The following is a 23,455-nucleotide window of genomic DNA, read 5'->3' on the forward strand; positions in this document are numbered from 1 at the left end:
ACCCAAACAATTAAGAAAATGGTAATAGGGACCTACATATCGATAATTACCTTAAACGGGAATGGATTAAATGCTGCAACCAAAAGACACAGGCTTGCTGAATGGATACAAAAACAAGACCCATATATATGCTGTCTACAAGAGACTCACTTCAGACCTAGGGACACATACAGACTGAAAGCGAGGGGATGGAAAAAGATATTCCATGCAAATGGACATCAAAAGAAAGCTTGAGTAGCAATACTCATATCAGATAAAATAGACTTTAAAATAAAGAATGTTACAAGAGACAAGGAAGGACACTACATAATGATCAAGGGATCAATCCAAGAAGAAGATATGACAATTATAAATATATATGCACCCAACATAGAAGCACCTCGATACATAAGAAAACTGCTAACAGCTCTAAAAGAGGAAATCGACAGTAACACAATAATAGTGGGGGACTTTAACATCTCACTTACACCAATGGACAGATCATCCAAGCAGAAAATTAATAAGGAAACAGAAGCTTTCAATGACATAAAAGACCAGATAGATTTAATTGATATTTATAGGATATTCCATCCGAAAATAGCAGATTATACTTTCTTCTCAAATGCACATGGAACATTCTCCAGGATAGATCACATCCTGGGTCACAAATCAAGCCTCAGTTAATTTAAGAAAATTGAAATCATATCAAGCATCTTTTCTGACCACAATGCTATGAGATTAGAAATCAATTACAGGGTTAAAAAAAGTAAAAAACACAAACACATGGAGGCTAAAAAATACGTTACTACATAACCAAGAGATCGCTGAAGAAATCAAAGAGGAAATCAAAAAATACCTAGAGACAAATGACAATGAAAACACGACGATCCAAAACCTATGGGATGGAGCAAAAGCATTTCTAATAGGGAAGTTTATAGCTATACAAGCCTACCTCAAGAAACAAGAAAAATCTCAAATAAACAACCTAACCTTACACCTAAAGGAACTAGAGAAAGAAGGACAAACAAAACCCAAAGTTAGCAAAACAAATATCGTATATTAATGCACGTATGTGGAACCTAGAAAAATGGTACAGATGAACTGGTATGCAGGGCAGAAGGAAAGAAATCATCAAGATCAGCACAGAAATAAATGAAATAGAAACAAAGAAAACAGCAGCGAAGATCAATAAAACGAAAAGCTGGTTCTTTGAGAAGATAAACAAAATTGATAAACGATTAGTCAGACTCAAGAAAAAGAGGGAGAGGACTCAAATCAATAAAATTAGAAATGGAAATGGAGAAGTTACAACAGACACCACAGAAATACAAAGCATCCTAAGAGACTACTACAAGCAACTCTATGTCAATAAAATGGACAACCTGGAAGAAATGGACAAATTCTTAGAAAGGTATTACCTTCCAAGACTGAACCAGGAAGAAATAGAAAATATGAACAGACCAATCACAAGTCATGAAATTGAAACTGTGATTAAAGACCTTCCAACAAACAAAAGTCCAGGACCAGATGGCTTTACAGGTAAATTCTATCAAACATTTAGAGAAGAACTAACACCCATCCTCCTCAAACTCTTCCAAAATATTGCAGAGAAAACTCCCAAACTCATTCTATGAGGCCACCATCACCCTGACACCAAAACCAGACAAAGATACCACAAAAAAAGAAATTTACAGACCAATATCACTGATGAATATAGATGCAAAAATCCTCAACAAAACGCTAGTAAACAGAATCCAACAACACATTAAAAGGATCATACACCATGATCAAATGGGATTTATCCCAGGGATGCAATGTTTCTTCAATATACGCAAATCAATCATTGTGATACACCATATTAACAAACTGAAGAATAAAAACCATATGATCATGTCAATAGATGCAGAAAAAGCTTTTGACAAAATTCAACACCCATTTATGATTAAAAACTCTCCAGAAAGTGGGCACAGAGAGAACCTACCTCAAAATAATAAAGGTCATATACGACAAACCCACAGCAAACATCATTCTCAATGGTGAAGAACTGAAAGCATTTCCTCTAAGATCGGGAATAAGACAAGGATGTCCACTCTCACCTCTATTATTCAATATAGTTTTGGAAGTCCTAGCCACAGCAATCAGAGAAGAAAAAAAAATTAAAGGAATCCAAATAGGAAAAGAAGAAGTAAAAATGTCACTGTTTGCAGACGACATGATACTATACATAGAGAATCCTAAAGATGGCACCAGAAAACTACTAGAGCTAATCGATGAATTTGGTAAAGTTGCAGGATACAAAATTAATGCATAGAAATCTCTTGCATTCCTATACACTAATGATGAAAAATCTGAAAGAGAAATTAAGGAAACACTCCCATTTACCAGTGCAACAAAAAGAATAAAATACCTAGGAATAAACCTACCTAGGGAGACTAAAGACCTGTATGCAGAAAATGATAAGACACTGATGAAAGAAATTAAAGATGATACCAACAGATGGAGAGATATACCATGTTCTTGGTTGGAAGTATCAATATTATGAAAATGACTATACTACCCAAAGCAATCTACAGATACAATGCAACCCCTATCAAATGACCAATGGCATTTTTTACAGAACTAGAACAAAAAATCTTAAAGTTTGTATGCAGACACAAAAGACCCAGTATAGTCAAGGCAGTCTTGAGGGAAAAAAGCGGAGCTGGAGAAATCAGACTCCCTGACTTCAGACTATACTACAAAGCTACAGTAATCAAGACAGTATGGTACTGGCACAAAAACAGAAATATAGATCAATGGAACAAGATAGAAAGCCCAGAGATAAACCCACGCACCTATGGTCAACTGATCAATGCAAAGGAGGGGAGGATATACAATGGAGAAAAGACAGTCTCTTCAATAAGCGGTGCTGGGAAAACTGGACAGCTACATGTAAAAGAATGAAATTAGAACACTCCCTAACAGCATACACAAAAATAAACTGAAAATGAATTAGAGACCTAAATGTAAGACCGGACACTATAAAACTCTTAGACGAAAACATAGGAAGAACACTCTGACGTAAATCACAGCAAGACCTTTTTTGATCGGGCTTCCCTGGTGGTGCAGTGGTTGAGAGTCCGCCTGCCGATGCAGGGGACATGGGTTCGTGCCCCGGTCCGGGAAGACCCCACATGCCGCGGAGCGGCTGGGCCCATGAGCCATGGCCGCTGAGCCTGCACATCCGGAGCCTGTGCTCCACAATGGGAGAGGCCACAACAGTGAGAGGCTCGTGTATTGCAAGAAAAAGAAAAGAAAAAAAAAAAAAGACCTTTTTTGATCCACCTCCATATCCATTATATAATGGATATAAAAACAAAAATAAACAAATGAGACCTAAGGAAACTTCAATGCTTTTGCACAGCAAAGGAAACCATAAACAAGACAAAAAGACAACCCTCATAATGGGAGGAAATATTTGCAAATGAATCAACAAAGGATTAATCTCCAAAATATATAAACAGCTCATTATTAGAAAAACAAACAACCCAATCCAAAAATGGGCAGAAGAACTAAATAGACATTTCTCCAAAGAAGACATACAGATGGCCAAGAGGCACATGAAAAGCTGCTCAGCATCACTAATTATTAGAGAAATGCAAATCAAAACTACAGTGAGGTATCACCTCACATCAGTTAGAATGGGCATCGTCAGAAAATCTACAAACAACAAATGCTGGAGAGGGTGTGGAGAAAAGCGAACCCTCTTGCACTGTTGGTGGGAATGTAAATTGATACAGCCACTATGGAGAACAGTATGGAGGTTCCTTAAAAAACTAAAAATAGAACTACCATACAACCCAGCAATCCCACTACTGGGCATATACCCAGATAAAACCATAATTCAAAAAGACACATGCACCCCAATGTTCATTGCAGCACTATTTACAATAGGCAGGTCATGGAAGCAACCTAAATGCCCATCAACAGACAAATGGATAAAGAAGATGTGGTACATATATACAATGGAATATTACTCAGCCATAAAGAGGAACGAAACTGGGTCATTTTTAGAGACGTGGATGGATCTAGAGACTGTCATACAGAGTGACGTAAGTCAGAAAGAGAAAAACAAATATCGTATATTAATGCACGTATGTGGAACCTAGAAAAATGGTACAGATGAACTGGTATGCAGGGCAGAAAGTGAGACACAGATGTAGAGAAAAAAAGTATGGACACCAAGGGGGGAAAGTGGCGGGGGTGGTGGTGGTGGGATGAATAGGGAGATTGGGATTGACATATATACACTAATATGTATAAAGTGGATAACTAATAAGAACCTGCTGTATAAATAAATAAATAAAATTAAATTAAAATAAAAAAAAAAAAAAGAATTCAAGAGAGCCTGAGATTAAGGTGGGGCCTCAGAGCCTGAGCACGACTTTCCAAGCTGGCTCCCATGGGTCACAGCCAAGAGATGAGCAGAACCAGAGGGAAGAGGGTCCAGACCAAAGCAGAGGCACCCAGGGCTCTGGGCCTCCCCTGGTGCTGAGAGGGTGGAGGTGGTGGCTGGATCCCCTCCTGGAACGTCTGCAGTTGTCGTGTGCACAACGAGCCGTCAACGGATGACAGGGCAGAGCATGCAGAGTGCTCCTCCTAAAGGCTGGAGTCTGTCCCTCTCAAATGCCACTTCTGTCACCTCCACGAAGTCTGGAGAGTGCACCTGGGGGTTGTTTTGGGTGGCTGGGCTGGGTGGCCTTGAGGGAGGATGATACGTAGGTAAGCATTCCTCTCTACTCAGGCTGTCTCACTGAGACCTGTCTCGTGACTCTGTAAATATGTGTGTCAGGAACGTTCTGATTCCAAGACGGCACTGGTCTCCATACCTTCAGAGATTCAACAAGTGTGTTCTGAGTGGCAACTGAATCACAGAAAGGTGTCAGTGGGTAGTGTGATGCTGCAGCTGGTTCTTGAAGCCCTCCACCTCCCCCCACCCATCTTCTTGCCCCATCTTAGGGCTGTCTCAACATCAATGAAAACTGCCACAAGGTTTTCCTTGTTGCGAGGAGCAGAACCCACGGAACCCGAGAAACAGAAGGCTGGGGGCTCGTGCTTCTCCTCCTTGGACTTGGTTGCTGTTTCATCAGGGACCCTGGGCAAGAGGGTCCAGGCCAGCTGGTCATGAGTTAGGGGCAGCCCTGTTATCTTCCCTGACCCTGGACGGTTGCCAGAGTGCAAGGGTGTGGGGGGGGGAGAAAGGGGAAGAGAAGATACACAAACAGATGCATCCTAGAGCCTCAGCTCAAAGCCAAATTAAAATCTGTCTAATTAATGAATTTTCACAAAAACAGAGCCCCTGTGGCATTCCATTTATCCCCTTCCCTAGTCCAAAGTTATTCTGAGTCCTTGTAAATCACTAAAGAAGGAAGAATTTAAAATGTTTTTTCACTTTGTGCTTAGGTATGTCTTAAAGTACCCATTACAGGAGAAAAATGTACTCTTTCTTTAAAAAAATAATCTGAAGCAGAAACCAAAATACTATGTAGTCTTAATTAGAAATATAAATATAAATACACAGTACGGCACCTGCAGGGCTATAAAAAGCCAAACATTTCAGAAATTCAGGGTGATTTAATGTATAACAGGCTACTGCGAAACCAGCATGCATTTATTACGCTTTACCCTAGAAGGAAGACATAATACTAAAAATGTATATAAAGGCTTTAACAGAAAAACACTAGCGAGTTATAGATGAACACACTAATCACATTTTCTAGAAATGTCAATTACTTTGCATTTTGAAGTGGTCCTTTCAAGCCTGAAAACAGGAGGGAAACGTACAAATAGTCAAAGATATTTATTCCTTGTAAGAATCATAAATATTCATACAAATGCAAAAAAGCCCAATGCGATCAATGCTTAAAGCAAAACAAAGCAGGGGGGGCAGCGAGTCAGTTCTCAGAGGCTGTGCTCCCGGCACTGAATGAAGTACACAAACATCCCACCCACTTTTTTGTAACTGCTAATGTCACTGTCAGATGGAGCCCCGACAGGTAATCTGTGAAGCGTAATGAATGTATTGCTATAGGCCCACAGAATTATTCGGGGGTGGGGGTCAAGTCAGTTCCATATTAATCAAGCCCGTTAAACTCGTTATTCGTACTCTGCATTTTGTCCTTGTGACGGGCAGGTGACCCAGCACGGTCCCTGGAGCATGGATCTCATGTGACCTCCCAGGACAACCCTGGCATCAGTTGGCTTGGGGGCTGCAAAATGCTCACCCCGCCCTGCTGCCAGCTCAGGACACCAGGACAGAGCCGTAGAGGCCTTAAATTACGGCACCGTCCAAGGAGGGCCACACACACTCTACGCCCAGCACAGCACAGGTCAGCTGTGATTTAGGGCCTGTCCCTCCCTCTCAGTCTTTCTTAGAGACACACACACACGGAGGCATATGTACAGATTCACATACATTAATTAAAGCCTTGAGCAACAGTAGGTGACTTCAACTCCAGGCTCATTATCCCCTTTGGATTGGTTTTTTACTTAAAGTTAATTTCAAAATCCTCCCTAACCACTATCTTAGATGCCACAGCTGCACGATGAAGGTGTCGGTGTTAAGGAGAGACTGACCAGCAGTGACAGGGACAGGCCAGATGCTCCAGGCACCCAGCCAGGACCTTGCGTGAGCGTATCAACTAACAGGTCACACCTTCTGGAGCTGGTCAGCCCTGCGAGGGCCACTTGCTGAAGTTCCTATACAGAATGACAGGTCCTCACCAAGTAAGTCCTCCCTGCTGGTGCCAGAGGGAAGGGACGTCTTATACTATCAGGGCCTCCTGTGGGATCAGAAACACCAGGGCCAAAGGAACACACCTCTGGGGCTACAGAAATCTCCCAACTGCATCTAACTGCCCCAGACAGGTGCACCCTAGGCAGAGAGCTCCTGCTTCTCTAAAACCAGAAGGATCACGCATGGTCTCCCAGGATAAGAGAAAACCAGGTGACATTGAAGAAAAAAGGTCATAAGAAATGACAGGAAATCATGGTCAATGGCATCCAAGAATGCGTTTTTGAGGAACTTTAACAATCCTACTAGCAGGCTGGGCAGCATTTATTTACACAGTTTCTGGCCTCATGATTACTGGGTGACGTGACTGGCGATCACAGTATTTCTCCCATCATGTGTCAAAGAGCACACGCCTGTCTCAGAAATGGAGTATGATTCTGAGTTTCCAGCTCTGGGAATCCATTTCCAGTTTCTCATGTAATTAAAAATACTCATGTTCATCGCAGTGTTATTCATAATAGGCAAAAGAGCCCAAAGTCTATCAAAGGACGGATGGATAAACAAAATGTGGTACATCAGTACGATGGAATATGACTCTTCCATAAAAAGGAATGGAGTTCTGATACACGCTACCACGTGGATAAGCCTTGCAGACATGATGCTCAGGGAAGTGAGCCAGACACGAAAGGCCAAGTTTTATGTTATTCCACTCAGATGAGGTCCTGGAACAGGCAACTTCTGAGACAGAAAGTAAAAGCCTGGTTGCCAGGGTCTGGGGGGAGGGGAGAAGGGGGAATTATTGTTTAATGAGATAGAAGTTCTAGTTCGGGAAGATGAAAAAGATCAGGAGATGGATGGTGGGAATAGTTGCACAACGAACTAAATAAACTTAATGCCATTGAACGATACACCGAAAGAGGGTACCTTTTATGTTATGCATATATACCTTACAGAATTTTTTTTTTTTTTTGGCCGTGCCACGCGGCTTGTGGGATCCTAGTTCCCTGACTAGGGATTGAACCTGGGCCCCTGGCAGTGAAAGTGCGGAGTCCTCACCACTGGACCACCAGGGAAGTCTCCAACCATAATTTTAAAAATACAGATAAATCTCTGAACAGGAGTTCTATTTGGGAAAAATGAGATGGAAAGTTTATATGCAATCAAAAAATACGATCAGCCCCTCTCTGGCACCCTAAGTCAAGCACAGAGCCGTTAAAATAATACAAAGAGTCGGACTTCAGATGCGAAGCCCAAATTCTTCCTCGGAAAGGGAAGAGGCTCGCTGCCCAGGGGGCAATCCTGACCCAATCAAAAGAGGATCCAAAGTTACCCGAAGGAACGTGGGGAGTCCTTGTCCGTAGTAACCGACAGCAAAATAGTCAGGCTTGGGTCTTATCACCTTGACGATGTTTTCATAAAATTGAGCCTGTTTTTTCTGAAAGGAAGAGAGGAAATGCATTTCAGGTTTGAATGGAGTAGTTGAACATCCATGCATCTGGATGCTTCCAGCTTTGGCAGTTCTAGTGGGTGAGAGGGGGAGAAGGTGGGGGAGCGGTGCTGACGCAGGCACTGAATTTAATCTCACCACGAAGCTTTGACAGTACTCCTCACTCATCCTTCAACATTCAGCAGGGGAATTTGACCAAAAAGCCAAATTCAGCAACCAGTTGTGATTTATAGGTGTTTTCATAACCAAAGAGGCGCCAGAGAGATGGTTTTTCTTCTGATTAAATGTCTGATCTTTAGGATTTTTTTTAAAAAGTTATCAGTCAGATAATGGGATACATTTCAAGAGAATTTAAAAGGGCAGAATTCTGTTCCACATTCATGATACACATCACAACATCATAAGTCGATCTGCAGAATACAAAAATGATACAGCAGAGAAAGCAGTAGTTAGAAACCGATAGCTTCTGTGGCAGGAGAAAGGTCTGGGCTAGCCTCCATCCGTCCCCCTCTTGTGGACAGGCTCACAGTTTTAAACGAGTGGAGACTCCTGGAGACCTTTGGGCCATCAAGACCAACGTACACCTAGACTCAGCAGTTGTTCACATATCAATCGTTCAGAGGCGTCTTAGAGTTTGGTTACAAAAGCTCACTGGGGAATAAAAAGTGAATACTCGTGGGCCAGAAAAAGCTCACTGGGGAATAAAAAGTGAATACTCGTGGGCCAGAATCAACCAGCAAATAAATCAAGTGTCCTCCTGGACAAAATGAAGGAGAATCCCAACGTTCAAAGGAAAAGAAAAATTCCAGAAGAACAAGCTGAGATTGCCTGTTCATTTAAAGAGAAAGAAAGACCTACCAGCAATTCGCTAAGTTGTTCATAATCGAATATCTCGTTTTCATACTGTTCAGCCAGTTCCTTGCCCAGGGCGATGGCCTCTTCCCACATCTGTGAGGGAAAAGAAAGCAACAAGGGAAAGAGAAACTCAAACCTGAATCCTGTGGTCAAAGAGTAATATGCCGCAACACGACCGTTCATGATGAAACGAGCTGGAAATACACTCGCTTAATCTGAAAGCACTGGAAAAATACAGATATTTTCTAGAGGCTCATGGCCTTTGGCTCGGGCATCAGTTGACCGAGCTGGTCAGCTACTGGCTCATCAATCATGCTGGCCACTGCCCCTGGTCGGAGCAGTCGGCCGGCCAGTCCTGCCTCGCCTGCTGCTGGCCGCTGACATCCATCTGTCGGAGCGGCCGTGGAGCTCAGAAAGGAAACCACAGGGCGAGGTTGAGAGGAGCTTTTGCGTAGAAACCACGGGCCTGATTTCACTACTTTCCCAAATCATCCCATTTAATAAGCTCTATGTGTCAGTGGTCAGAAAGACAAGGATCTATTCCAAATCTAAATTAAGGCTTGCAAGGAGTTCGTGTTATGTTTGCAGATACCGTCAGGATGTAAAATCTGCCATCGTTTCGAAAGGGAGAATTTTTTACGGTAATGGTTTAAAAGTGGGTTTCCCAATCAGGTAACATTTATTAAAATGCTGATAAACTTTTGACACATGTGGATTAATTTACTGATACATGTGGTAGGCCTGAATTTCCCTTGTTTTCCTTGGGAAAAATAAAATACAGTGGTTTACTTGAAGAGAACATGGAAAATATGGAGGAACTATCTCCTCCAGAAAGCTTTCCTGGGTGCCACCCACCCTCCTCCTCTGTGCTCCTACAAGACCCAGGATTCCCCTACTAAAAAAACTTTGGGTAATGTACTGAAAGTGGAATGCTCCTTTGTCATTCCTCCTCAGGGACTGTAAGCCCCTTGAGGGCAGGCCCTGAGCATTATCAAAACCTCTGGACCGTATGGAGCCCAGGACCTGCTCAACAATGTTTCTCAAACAGAAATGAAGGTTATTCACTTAGAATCAGGAAAGTGTCACACCACCCCACATACTGGGTCCCCAGACACGAATCGCTCACTTCTCCACTGGAACCATCCCCACAAAGTGGTAGCACTGTTAGGGCAGTGACTGCAAGCTTATTCTACCTCCAGCGAGATGCCACCTGCATTGTCTTGTTAAAGTCCTTCGCCTTGTCAGGTGGGTATCTTTATTACACCTGGTTGGCAGATAAGGAAGTTGGGGATCAGACAGGTAAGTTACCTGCCCAAGGGCACACAGTGCAGTGTACTCGCCCCAGCTTGGTCTTTTTCTGGAGTTCTTGCTCTCGATGACTTAGCTGGAGGTGCTATAACAAAATCCCATACAACAGGTATTTCCTTCTCACAGTTCTGGAGGCTGGGAAGTCCAAGATCAAGGTGTAGGCAGATTCAGCTCTTAGTAAGCGTTCGCCTCCTGACTCATAGACAGGCACCTTCTTACTGTGTGCTCACATGGCCTTAGGAGAGATCTTTCTCTTCCTCTTCTTATAAGGGCACTAATCCCATCATGGGGGGCCCCCACCCTAATCATGACCCAATATAAACATAATTACCTTCCCAAAACCTCACTTCCAAATATCATCACATGGTGGTTAGGGTTTTAACATATGAATTTTGGAGGGATGCAAACATTGAGCCCATAACAATGACCATGTGCCAGCACTTCCAGCTGCCCCGCACCCCCTCCTCCTGGAATGGGTTTTAAAGGATGATAAGCTAGTCCCTAACTCCAGGCTCTCACTGAGAACACAGGGAGCCGGGTCCCATACCTGGCATACCCTTGGCACTGAACCCTCACCTGCCTACCAGTCTTTGCCTTTTCTTAGTAGAACCACACTATCAAGGACCTTACTTATTACTGAATCATCCAATAGACTTAAAATGCTCTTTACACAGCTGCTACTTAAATAAACCATCTGCTATTTTTGATGAGAAAAAGCTATTCTGAAATTGCATTTTAATACTTTGAAAGTATTAAAAATAAGCCCAGAGTAGAAAAAGATTTCAGAGTTAGGACCAGCAGCCAGGGAAGAGAGAAAGTGGCTGAGATGCTCTTCCTAGAACCACACACTTCTCTTCCCAAGAAACCCTACCTGTCTCCTTCATCCTGCTGAAGCTTTGCATCCTTTGAATGTCTTCATCTGTTGCTCCAGCTAGCGCATGCCCTTTGCCAGAGCCGAAGCTCATATTTCTAGGAAGAGGGAGCTTCTCCACTTGGAATGTTTCTTTTAAGCTCCAGTGACCAATTCCTCCCTTAGTACATTTCCATTTCAAAGAAATCATTACCTTTAGTTGTAGTTCTCATTCACTCGATTGATTTTTCTTTAGTTTTCTGCAAGCTAATACACCACTCTCTTCGCTGCCTAGAATCTTAGGGCTTCTAATTCACTGCTTAATCTATTTTTATCCTAAATGACAGAGGAGATGCTTTAAACTATCAAAAGTAATTGTTTTTAAAAGAAATATGTCTTGAATAAGTATTTTATCCAACTCACCCAGAGGTTACACAGTTGTGTTCTTTATCAGATTTTCTATAAACATACATTCCTCTCTCCACCCCCCTCACCCCGGAATGTTTTAAAGGATTCTGCATTAAGGAGATTTTCATCTACTTTTAATTGGCTAGGGCTCTACAGAGTGTGGGTTGCTCATATTTCCCGTGTGAATACCTTGGAAAATATTTCCGTGCCAGAGAGAAAACAGATTCAATATGATCGAGACTGAGATTATCTCGGTGGAAGAATCGCTTTAGCCTGTGTGATGGAATGCCCTACCCTGGCTCCATTCTTAGACATGCAGTAGGCAGCCCCAAATGAAAAAGCACCCTAGCAACGCTCCGCTTTACTTTCTGATTTGAAATCCTTAGTCCATCTTACAGCATCCTTGGCCTTGTTCGTTTACTTCCAACACAGAGCACACTCTTCCCACCTCCTCTTTTTATCAGATGATCTCAGCTACATTCTCTTGAGATGATCACCTTTTCTTTCTGAACCTTTCGCTTCCAGGAAGTCCCATTTCTGCAAGTGTCATGAACAGAAAACTTTTTTTTTCTGATGAAATTCCTTCGTTAGTTCCAAGACTGAAGTGGCTGCAGAGCACGTATCAGCGACTGCTTTCCTACGGAGAACTGTGAGGTTGACGAGTGACCAGTTGGGTAGAATGACAACGCTGATCTAACAGGATTAGGGAGGCAGCGGATGAAAACCAAGATGGCAGCCTGGACAAACACCCTTTACAAATAATTCAGGCCAGTGATGACTCACCGGGATGTTGGTGTGCAACCGTGGTTTAACCTGCTAACTAGCTAAGTCCCTCACCAGTGAAGATGTTTTATGGGATGCTCTTACTGCAGTCATTCTAAAATTCATCTGGCTTTCCAGGCAGCTGTTGGGAAAAGAGTCATATTCAATCACCCTCTAAATTTCCAGTGCCCTGCACAGGAAATGGATGAAGAGCCAATGCTGTGGAAGATTCCAGAGCACTGTTTCAGGGCCCTCAGCACTGGAGGGGACCCATGTGGCCCAGAACTAGCCTTATGCCCTGGCCAGTGAGTGCTTCACTGCAGGAATGACGTGAGTGAGAATCTCTTTCCAGTCCCTTGATGATGATGGGCTGGATTCCCCAGGAAAGATGTGTGTCATAAGTCTGGATGGCGACTCCAAGGGGTGTGGTCCAGCCGAGAGGAGACCCGGCCAGTCCCGGCGCTGCTGCAACCTCTTCTTACAGAGTGGAGACTCCTTATGGGCACCTCCACTCTCTCCAGGCCTCCCCATCTCTCCCTGAGCCAAGCTGCATCCTGGGTCCTCCTGCAGTTCTCAGCTGATCTCCACTAATCTGAGCAAAGGCTGGACACTTTCTGAAGCCATTTCTGAGAGTGAGTCAGGCCCCACTCTTCCAGCCCCTGCAATGGAGCATTCGCTCTGTGCTCTGCATCAAAGCTGCCCAACCGTGCAGTAACGACGCCACCCTCTCTCTGAGCGCACACGTGACAGAGCCAGAGCCTGAGAAAGGGGGTCAGAGGGGCTGGCTGCCCTCTGGTAGGGCAGGAAACCCAGTGGGATCTGGGACTTGGGCTGGACTTACGAAGCCTTGCTGGAAAGGTTCTTACACCGACTCGAAGACAAATCCTGCCTTGTGGTGCAGTCAGGTACTCAAGAATTACTGACCATTGAAATCATGTTCCTTTTTCCCCCACAGCAATTCTTTATTAGTCCAAATGGAAAATGGTTTGCTCAGTTTTAATGCCCCGGGGGAAAAATGGAGAAGGCCTAACTTTTTTTTTTCCCCCCCTAAAAAAAAAGGATGTTTTCCTTTTTCTTTAAGCCAGGACATCTGTAGTTCTGCAAGCCCTTAGAAAGCCTAAACCAGACAGCAAAAGATACCGTTGCCTTTTCCTTGGTGGTTTGATTGGAAGGAGAAGGGACACATCCTGTCACTCATCCCCTCATTCTGTAGATAATTACTGGGCACCTGTGATGGGGGTGGGTTCAGGGAGAACAGAGAAGGAACAGGAAGCGTCCACACAGCTCTTGAAGGAGGACTGGAGAAAGAAGAGAAACAGGCAGTAGCTGGCGAGGGGAGTCAGAACGAGAGAGAATTTTTTTAAAGATGGGAGACATCATGGCATGGTTGTAGGCGAGTGTGTATTAGCCAGTGGAGAGGAAAACAGTGCTGCTTGTCAGGGAGAGGGCGGACGGGCCAGAGTGATGTCCTGGATGGGGTGGGGGATCCCGGGCTGAGTGGGGGAGGAGAGACCTTGGACATGATCATGAGGGCTGTCCCCGGGGCAGGAGGGTGTGACAGGGTCAAAGCTGCACCACACAGCCTGGCTATCACTAGCTGGAAAATCAATTACTTTGAAAAAGAATTCACACGTGAGGGAATGGAGCCTAATCACTCGGAGCTGCTCGAACTGCCTGGAAGGAAGTAACACCTCCCTGGACCGATCAGAAGTCACTTCCCTGCCAGCTTTGCAGCCCCGTGAGGCTTGTTCTGCTCCCGGTGTCTGAGCCAGCCTGGTACCCGGCCCCTCTGGGTGTTCACACATCTGACACTGACCCCATTTGAGAGACACTGTGTGATCAGCTGACTTCAAGTCTCTGGAGCTGTCACCCGCCTCTCCTCATCCCCGCTGCCACCACCTTTCCCTGGGCCACCACAGGTCAGGCCTGGACCACTGCTCCAGCCCCCTCCACCCCCAGGGCTTCTGTCACCTTGGAGCCAAAATCAGTCCCTGAAAAGAGGAACATAAAGGCATCCTTGCCTATGTTCATAGAATCTCACTGGCTCTTGTGCCTCATGGGGTAAGTCAAATCTTCAGGAGACACACAAGGCCATGGACAGGCTGGCTCCCAAGTTCTCTGCATCTGTGTCTCCCAGGACCCCTTCCTCACCGCCCCCCCCCCCCCCCAAGAGACAGGCTTCTCGGCTTCTCCAGAAAAGCAAGATGTCTTCGGGAGCCCTGGTCTTGACCAGCGTGATTCCCAGTCTTTGGAATCCCTGCCCTCCCAGCCATCATCTGGCAAGCTTTGTCTCATTCTTCAAGACCCAGTTTATATGTCACCTTCTCAGGGACAAGGAAGTCTCCCCTTTCTCCTCAGAAGAGGGAATCATTCCCATACCTGTTAGGTAGGTTGACTCAGCGCCTACCAGTGCAACAGACCAGAGGAGGGTTTTGGTATTTACCTGCTCACGCCTCGAGGTGGGCCTTTGCCCTCCCGCCACCCTGCACCCCGTAATTCATGGGTGCGGGTGGCACCTGGCACCCAGGAGGCTGGGTGGTGGAAACACGTGTGAGGGGTCCTGCAGGGCGGGGCGTGGGGCAGCAGGGCTGTTACCGACTCTAAACCTTGATTTTCTCATGCTCTGATCATAAATCGCTCTTTTTTGGGGGCGAATCGTAATTAACACATGATCTCTGAGCACTGCAGCCAAATTCTTGCTAATTGAACAGATTCTGGCAAATGTCAGGATTTTTGAAAATTCTGGAAATGCTGAGAACAGACCAAGAAGAGGGTGATACGATGCTCGCACCTGTAATTCCTCTCAATGACAGCTGTGTTTTTAAAAGGAAACTCAGAGGATGAGAAAATGTCACCCCCAATACTTAGAAAAGAAATCCAACCATTTCATCAGAAGTGGAAACCTGCTTCCAAACCCCTATTTTTAGTTCGTGAGATGATGCAAGATGCCTCCTCTTTTGACTTGGGCACAAGGCAAAGTGCAATCTTCGTCAAGGCGAGGTTATTTTAAGGGAAAAGAAGACAGAGCTCCAGCTGAAAAGAATCCCAGAGCTTCATACATCACATGGGCTGTCGGCTATGTGCCCCCTTTGCTGACGCTACCAGGCTGCTTCCTGGCTTTCGAGGAGGTTAATGCTCGTTAATACTGGCTCCCTCCCTCTGACTGCATTTTCCTGAGAGCAGGGCTTCTACTTTAGACACACCCTCCATAGGGAAGCCTGGTAATTTTCAGCGCAGTGCTTGAACTAAGGGCTTTACTGAAAATTACTAGGCCTCAACCAAACACAATAAGACAACTCAGAGCATCTTCAGGACAGAACGCTCGGCTGCCACGATAAAACCCGACAGTGGGCTTTCCGGAGATGCAAAAACAGGTGGTAAAAAGAGAAAGGAAAAGGAGCAAGGAGTAATTATTAGCCCAGGAAGGAAGAAGTGCAGAAGAATGAAAAGGGAAACAGATGGAAATGATGTTTTTTGGAGAGAAAGAAACAGATGAAAAGACCAAAAGCTGGGCTGAAAGACATTCAGAACCCTTTTAAACGGTGGAAAAGCAAAAGTAAAAGAATGATTTTTGTGAAGAAGCAATACAGAAAGATAACAGAACATAAGTCAAAAACCGGAGTGTCCAATATGAAGGAGAAGAAAATCCATTCAGCGTTGCTGCTTTCAGAGTACAAAGGGAGACAGACTTTTAATACAGTTTGACCCCAGTTTCTGGCGGGCGCCCTGGGGTGTCCCCGCAGGTGCTGGCGTCCAAGGGATGGGGTGGGAACCCGCTCCTTTAAGGGCCTGCGCTCACGGTTTCCAGGACACAAATCTGCCTTGGGTTCTGTTGGGAGTCCAGGCAGGAAAAGCCGGCCCGGGTCTTGGGAGAATCTGTCTTTGTTCCATCCACAACTTCTGTAATGCAGGCAGCACGTAAGCCAAGTCAAGCCTGCGGAAAAGGCTTGGGAAACAAGCCTGCGGAAAAGGCACCCAAGAGCGGCACCTCTGGAATGAGGACAGGGGTCTGCCCCTGGGGCTGCCGGGCAGGAGTGGGGGGCAGGGGGATGCCCTTCAGACGTTTCCGGGGCTCAGAGTCTGGGTCAGGAGGCCAGACCACACACGTGAGACAAATAAGCCCCATGTGGGCTTCCCTGGTGGTGCAGTGGCTGAGAGTCCGCCTGCCGATGCAGGGGATATGGGTTCGTGCCCCGGTCCGGGAAGATCCCACATGCCGCAGAGCCACGGCCGCTGAGCCTGCGTGTCCGGAGCCTGTGCTCCGCAACGGGAGAGGCCACAACAGTGAGAGGTCCGCGTACTGCAAAAAAAAAAAAAAAAAAAAAAGAGCCCCATGTTAGGAACTCTGTGGAATGTCTGAGTGATGGTGGCCTTTTCCAGTGTTTGCTCAAGCATTGGCCAGAATGTGCTTAATTCAATAAAAATGACACTGTTAACAGTGGGGGAGGCTGCACATGTCGGGGAGGGGGCAGGGGTACATGGGAACTCTCCATATCTGCTGTTCAATTTTGCTGTGAACCTAAAAACCGCCATTAAAAAACAGTCTACTTAAAAAAAGTGACTGAATACCCAGGCTGGGTGCACCACAGGGCTCCTGAAGAGGGACAAACAGAAGTGTCAGACACAGCCTGCCCTGTCCCCAAGGAGCTCCAGTCACAGCAGGACCTGGTGACCCAGGGGTGGACCCTGGCCCAGTTGCACTGCCATTACTGGGAGCTGCTTAGAAATGCAGAGCCTCAGGCCCCTCCCAAGACCTAGTGAATCAGAATCTGCATTTTTTTTTCTTTGGACGAACCATGCAGCGTGTGGGATCTTAGCTCCCCGACCAGGGATCAAACCTGCGCCCCTGTAGTGGAAGCGCAGAGTCTTAACCACTGGACCGCCAAGGAAGTTCCCAGAATCTGCATTTGAACAAGATCCCCAGAGGACTCAGGGGACCATTAAAGTGTGAGATACTCAAAGGAGGGGATACAGGATACATAGAAATAGCTCCTGGCCAGGGAAGGGAGAGCCCAGAGACAGGACTCTCTCTGCATGGGGGGCAGGAAAGGCTCTAAGGTGGAGACAGCAAGAAAACATGCGTAGGAGGTGGGAAGGAGTCACCACAAGAGACGGCAGGTGAGAAGGGGCCGTTCCCTCCGGGGGAGACCACAGAAGGTCCCGGGGCTGGGAATCAAAAGCATGTTCAGAAAGAGGCAAGATGCTGTGGGTGACGAGAGGGTAGATACATGGGCAGAGCCCTGCTGTAAGGGGCCTCACCTGCCAGGTAGAAGCCTGGATCTACCTGTAGAGGAGGTTGGGGGACCTTGAGGTTTGGGCATCCTTGGAGCGATTCAAGCTATGATGCCATGGCCACTTTGTTAAAGCCCAGAATGGCGGCCCGGGGAGCAGAATGGCAGGGGTGGATGTGGGCGATGCATCTTGGACTGGGAGTCCAGGGAGGCTGAGAGCTCAGGAGGAAAACACGCCGGATGAGCTGACTTCTGCTCAGAGACCCACATTGTTCAGCAGTGTCCCAGGTAGAACCTGGCCAAGAAGGTGCAGACCTTAGAGCTAGTGGGTCGGTGACACTCATCCCTGAAGGCACTTGGACACACAAATCACAGTGAGAAAACGTGACTCATCCTTAAGAGTTTGGGAAACTAATAATAAGATTATAATAGACTTTGGTCAAAGCACAGAAGAAAACAACTGAGAGGCATAATTCTAAATTTTGAAAATAAAATACGTAAGCACCAGAGAACTCCTTCTTGCTCCAACAAAGCTATGTTGCTTCTTCCTGATTTCTTATGGTTTATCTTCATAACTGCCTCTGTTTCTACTCTTCCTTCCCTGCCTACCATGCCTTGTCTGTATTTCATTCAGAGGACCTTCTGTTCATAAAAGAGCCCCTCACATGCCCATCCCTCCAAATCCCCTAACGCTAAGAACAACCATACGCTGGACACTTATTTCAAATTACAGAAATGACGCTGGGTCACAAGAAAAAAAAACCAATTTTGGTGCTTGTGATCATGCTTCCCCTTGTCATTCTGACATACATTCTATTATCTCCTGGCTTTGGTTCCCATTTCCTAATTCTCTTCGATTTATTTCAGTTTTTCAAAATATTCATTTAGTGTAAGGAATATATCCCAACAAGCACGTAAGCAATGCCGCTGCCTGTGATGACTCCAAAGGACATGTAGTAAAGCCTCGATCTACCAGCAGCCTGTGGATGGATGTGCTAGCAGACACCGTTCTCAACAAAAGCAAAGTCTTTGGCTCAGAGCAGCAGTGTCCAATGGAACCATCAGCCAAGATACATGTACAATTTTTCTAGTAGCCACATTTTAAAAAGTGGAATTAGGGACCTGGTGGCACGGTGGTTAAGAATCCACCTGCCAATGCAGGGGACTCGGGTTCGATCCCTGGTCTGGGAGGATCCCACATACCGCGGAGCAACTAATAAGCCCGCGTGCCACAACTACTGAAGCCCACACACCTAGAGCCCGTGCTCTGCAACAAGAGAAGCCACCGCAATGAGAAGCCCGCGCACTGCAATGAAGAGTAGCCCCCGCTCGCAGCAACTAGAGAAAGCCCGCGCGCAGCAACGAAGACCCAACGCAGCCAAAAATAAATAAATTTATTAAAAAAAAAGGAAAAAGCTTTAAAAATGAGCAAACTCTTAAAAAAATGGAATTAATTTTAGTAATATTTACTATACCTGAAGTATTCTTTCAAATGGAATCAATAACACAAAATTAATGAGATGTCTGACAGGCTGCCATAACAAAGTTCCAAAGATTGGACGTCTTAAACAAATTTATTTCCTTACAGTTCTGGAGGCGAGAAGCCAAGGCCGAGTTGTCAGAAGGATGCTTTCCTCTGAGGCCTCTCTCCTTGGCTTGTGAGACAAATCCCCACCCTGTGTCCTCACCTAGTCCTTGCTCAGTGTGTGTCTTTGTCCTAATCTCCTCTTCTTATATGGAGTTCAGTCATATTGGATCAGGCCCTACCTCCAAATAGTCACCTTCCGAGGTACTCGGATTAGGGCATCAACACATGAATTTCTGGCGGACACAGTTCAGCTCATAACAAGTCTCTTGTTCAGGCTGAGCCTTAGAAATCCAGTGCTGTTGTGCCCTGATGGTGCGTCTCAGTCTGGACTGGCCATGTTTCAGGTGCTCACGGCTGCATGGGTCCTGTGACTCTTGTAGCAGACAGCTCAGGTCGGAGCCGCCCATCATAGGAGGGCTGGCTCCCTGGGCACCTCTACCCAGAGGACCCCACAGTGAGCAGCCTTCCTTCAAATTCCCATGGGCTGAATCACTTGCCAACTATCACCCATTTCAAGATATTTTTTCCCCCAAGAATCGACAGATGAGTATGGATAAAGGAGATGTGGTATATAAGCACAATGCAATAGCACGCAGCCAAAAAAAAGAATGAAATAATGCCATTTGCAGCAACATGGATGGACCTAGAGATGATCATACTAAGTAAAGTCAGCCAGACAGGGAAAGACAGATATCATATGATATCACTTGTATGTGGAATCTATGAAAATGATACAAATAAACTTATTTACAAAACAGAAGTAGACTCACAGACGTAGAAAACAAATTTATGGTTACCAAAGGGGAAGGGGGGGGAATAAATTAGGAGTTTGGGATTAACGTGTACACACTACTATATATAAAATAGATAACCAACAAGGACCCACTGTATAGTACAGGGAACTCTACTCAGTATCTTATAATAACCTGTAATGGAAGAGAATCTGAAAAAGAATATACATATACACACACACACACACACACACACACACACACACACACATATATAAAACTGAATCACTTTGCTGTACACCTGTAACTAATACAACACTGTAAATCAACTATATTTCAATTAAAAAAACCCAAAAGACAAAACTTCAGTCTGGGCACAGAGCACAGAAATGTGTGCATCTAGTCCTTCCCAAGGTCAAGTTCTGAATCTGCAGCAACGACCTCAGCCATTGTCTTATTCCAGAGAAGGCACGAAGGATGCTCTTTCCCAAATCACCGCATATACCCAACACCTGGCAGGTATAATAAGACCAGGTCTCGGTCTTGTTTCCTAAATGAATGTGATTCTAAATGTGGCATGAAGAAGCAAACTTTCCTTCTGCTGTGACCTCCTGCCGCCCCGACTCCCCACCTGCTGAGACTTCGGGCGTCCTGGCCACAGGGAGCTGGAACCAGTTCTCAGGTGCAGCTGCCCCTGCACTGCCCAGCCCGGTCACATCGTTCCCAACCCCTCCCTAACCCGAGGAAGAAATTCAACTACGGAGGAGCTGGCCCGGCACCAGGTTCTGGAGATAGCGCTATTCTCACATGTCCAGCTGTGGGAAGCTGTGTAATTGGGGGGTTAGAGGGAATATTACCTTTTTAGGACACACATATACTTAGGCAATTTCCACGTGCCTTGAGAGCCCTAGGTTAGAACCCCGCCTCGCTTGTCCGATTCAACGTCCTGGTAGTTTACCTGGTTTACCTGGTAGATGTAGGCACTACGTACCTTGCCTTCCCTTCCGGGCACTTCCCCATCCACTGAAGCTCGTTGTGGCCGCGTGATCTGCTTTAGTCAATGACACGAGCCCAAACGCATGTGTCATTTCTGGGCCGAGTGTGTAGGGGCCGGGCAGTGACTCGCTGTCCCTCTGAGGCTGCATTCCTTTGTGCTGGGACCTGCGCTCACCTGGGTCCCCAGCAGTGAGGATGGACCGGCAGCAGGAGTGAGAAATCAACCTGGGTTGTGTAGCACCACTGAGACGGTGAGAGGTGGGAACCCCAGCAGATTCCAGCCCGTCCCAGCTAATACAGAAGATGGATACTTACTTCCTTCTGTTAATTTTTCCCCAGGAAATTTAATGCTTGTTGATGTTAAAACGATTCTTTTTTTTTTTTTGTGCTTCGCGGCTCATCATCCAGGTACTTGCAATTTTGTTTGATGAAATTTTCTCCCTCACCCTCATGTTAGCGTCAGAAAGATGCGCGAGCTTCCGTTTCTCTTTAACGTCCTCGTGGAGAAGTTACGGGCCTTCAAAAACGGCTTTTCAGTCTCTTTTGCCAGTACGCCTCTAACGGCTGCTGTGGAGACGATTCTCCTCAGTTTTGGTTAACAAGTTCAATCAAGGTGAACATTCCTGACTCCAGGTGAGCTAAGTGCCCACTTTACTAGAGCCATCCTTCTGTCTCCTCCAAAACACAGAAACACGTGAGAACATTCCTTCAGCCCCTTTCTCTTTCTGCCTGTAGTGCTTTATCACTTGAATTCGCTTTTTTTCGAAACCAGGATTTCTCAGCCTGGCCACTACTGACATTCTGGGCTGGATAGTTCTGTGTGGTGAGGGCTGTCCGCCGTGTAGGATGTTGAGTGGCATCCCTGACCTTGACCCACTTGACGCCAGTCACATCCACACCCCCAGGCATGATGACCTGAAAGGGTCCTGGTTGAGAACCACTGTGCTAAACTGAACACGTTCATTGTTTTCCCTCCGTATGAGGCTACTCTGGCTAAAAACAAACCCACTTGGTTCCTCAATTGATTATTTATTGAAGGCCAGCTGCCCTGCTGTCCATGAGCACCTCTCATCTGTCCGAAATCACCCTTAAACGCTGAGTATTCACTCCTTTGTTCCTGCATTCTTTCACTGATTTCTTTGTTCATCTAACAAACGCCCCTGTTTACGTGCCCGGCTCTGAGAGTTACATGTCTTGTGAGGGATTGCACGTGTGTGGCCTCTATCTTCACAGAGCTCATGGCCTATGGGAGACTCGCTAAAGAAATACACGTGCAAATCTACTGCTGCAAATTGTGGTTAAGTGCTATACGGGAAAAGAAGAGGCCACTGTGGGCATCGGAGCAGAGGTGACATTAAGCCGGATGAGGACAAATGAGCCAAGGTCAGGAGCAGCAGAGGCCTGCCAGGAAGAGGCAGGAAGGGCTGGGGGGCATGAGGACCCAGAAGGGGTGGTGTGGCCAGAATTTAAGGAGCGAGGGAGGGAGGAGAGCTGAGATGTGGTGGGAGAGATCTCGGGGCCAGCGCTGTCAGAGGACGTGAGAACCCACAATGACTATCAGCGAAGGCACACACTCTTTCAGCCCCAAGGACCTCTGGCCCTCAGGCTTCCTGGGCCGCTCTGGGGTCCCACCTCCTGTTCTGTCCCTTCCGTAACACCTGATTACCCTTCTCAAAAACATGATAAGCCAGAAAGCCACTGGGGGAAGGAACGGCTCCACTTTTCTAGCAGTCTGTCGAGAAACAGAATTCCCCTGGCTAAGCTAATAACATTTTAGCAGTTGGCCTTAATTGTGAAACCATCTCATTTCTATGAAGAAATATATTCTGCTTTGCTATAGGACCAGGTATAATTCACAGACCATTTCCAAGTGGCCTCTGGCCAATCCTCATGCTATTCTGAACATTTTGATTTTTGTCCCATGTCAAGGACCCCAGGGAATAAATAAAACACACATGATCTCTTCAAAAGGGTCTGATTTATGTCGACAACCACAAAAAGGGTCAGCCACCATCCTTTCCCGATGTGGGTGCTGCTGGGAGTAGAACTGGGTCCCCCCACCAAAGATATGTTGAAGTCCTAACCCTTGGTATCTGTGAATGTGACCTTATTTAGAAACAGGGTCTTTGGGCGTAATCAAGTTAAGATGAGGTCACACTAGATGGCGTGGGCCCTAAATCCAATAACCGGTGCTCTTAGAAGAGGAAGATTTGGACACAGTGACACACAGGGAAAAAGCCACACGAATACGGAGGCAGAAACTGGAGTGATGTATCTACAAGCCAAGGACTGCCGGCATCACCAGACACTGAGAGGCAGGAAGCAGATTCTCCCCTTAAATCATTCTCTCTCAGAGAGCACGGCCCTGCCGACACGCTGACTTTGGTTTTATAGCCTCCAGAACTGTGAGAGAACAGATTCCTGCCCAGTGGGTAGGCCTACGTTACCGTAGCCCTAAGAAACGAATACAGGTACCGTCGTGGAATTCTCTGGTAACTTTTCTCAAGGTAAAAAAGTAAAAAAAAAAA

The 23,455-nt window shown here is 45.9% G+C and overlaps 1 protein-coding gene across 2 annotated transcripts in view; it reads right to left on the reverse strand.

The window, feature by feature from the left end:
• Positions 1–23,455, reverse strand: part of DOCK1 (dedicator of cytokinesis 1) — a 528,830-nt gene that overhangs the window by 41,208 nt on the left and 464,167 nt on the right. For both annotated transcript variants that reach the window (XM_082855005.1, XM_082855004.1), the window contains exons 39-40: positions 9,057–9,146; positions 8,082–8,186 (exon numbers count right to left, since the gene is read on the reverse strand). In XM_082855005.1, the coding sequence (XP_082711131.1) occupies positions 8,082–8,186; positions 9,057–9,146 (195 nt within the window). The remainder of the gene's footprint in view (positions 1–8,081; positions 8,187–9,056; positions 9,147–23,455) is intronic.

The sequence above is a fragment of the Leucopleurus acutus genome (assembly GCF_964270905.1).
Source record: "Leucopleurus acutus genome assembly, chromosome: 14".
NCBI classification, from domain to species: Eukaryota; Metazoa; Chordata; class Mammalia; order Artiodactyla; family Delphinidae; genus Leucopleurus; species Leucopleurus acutus.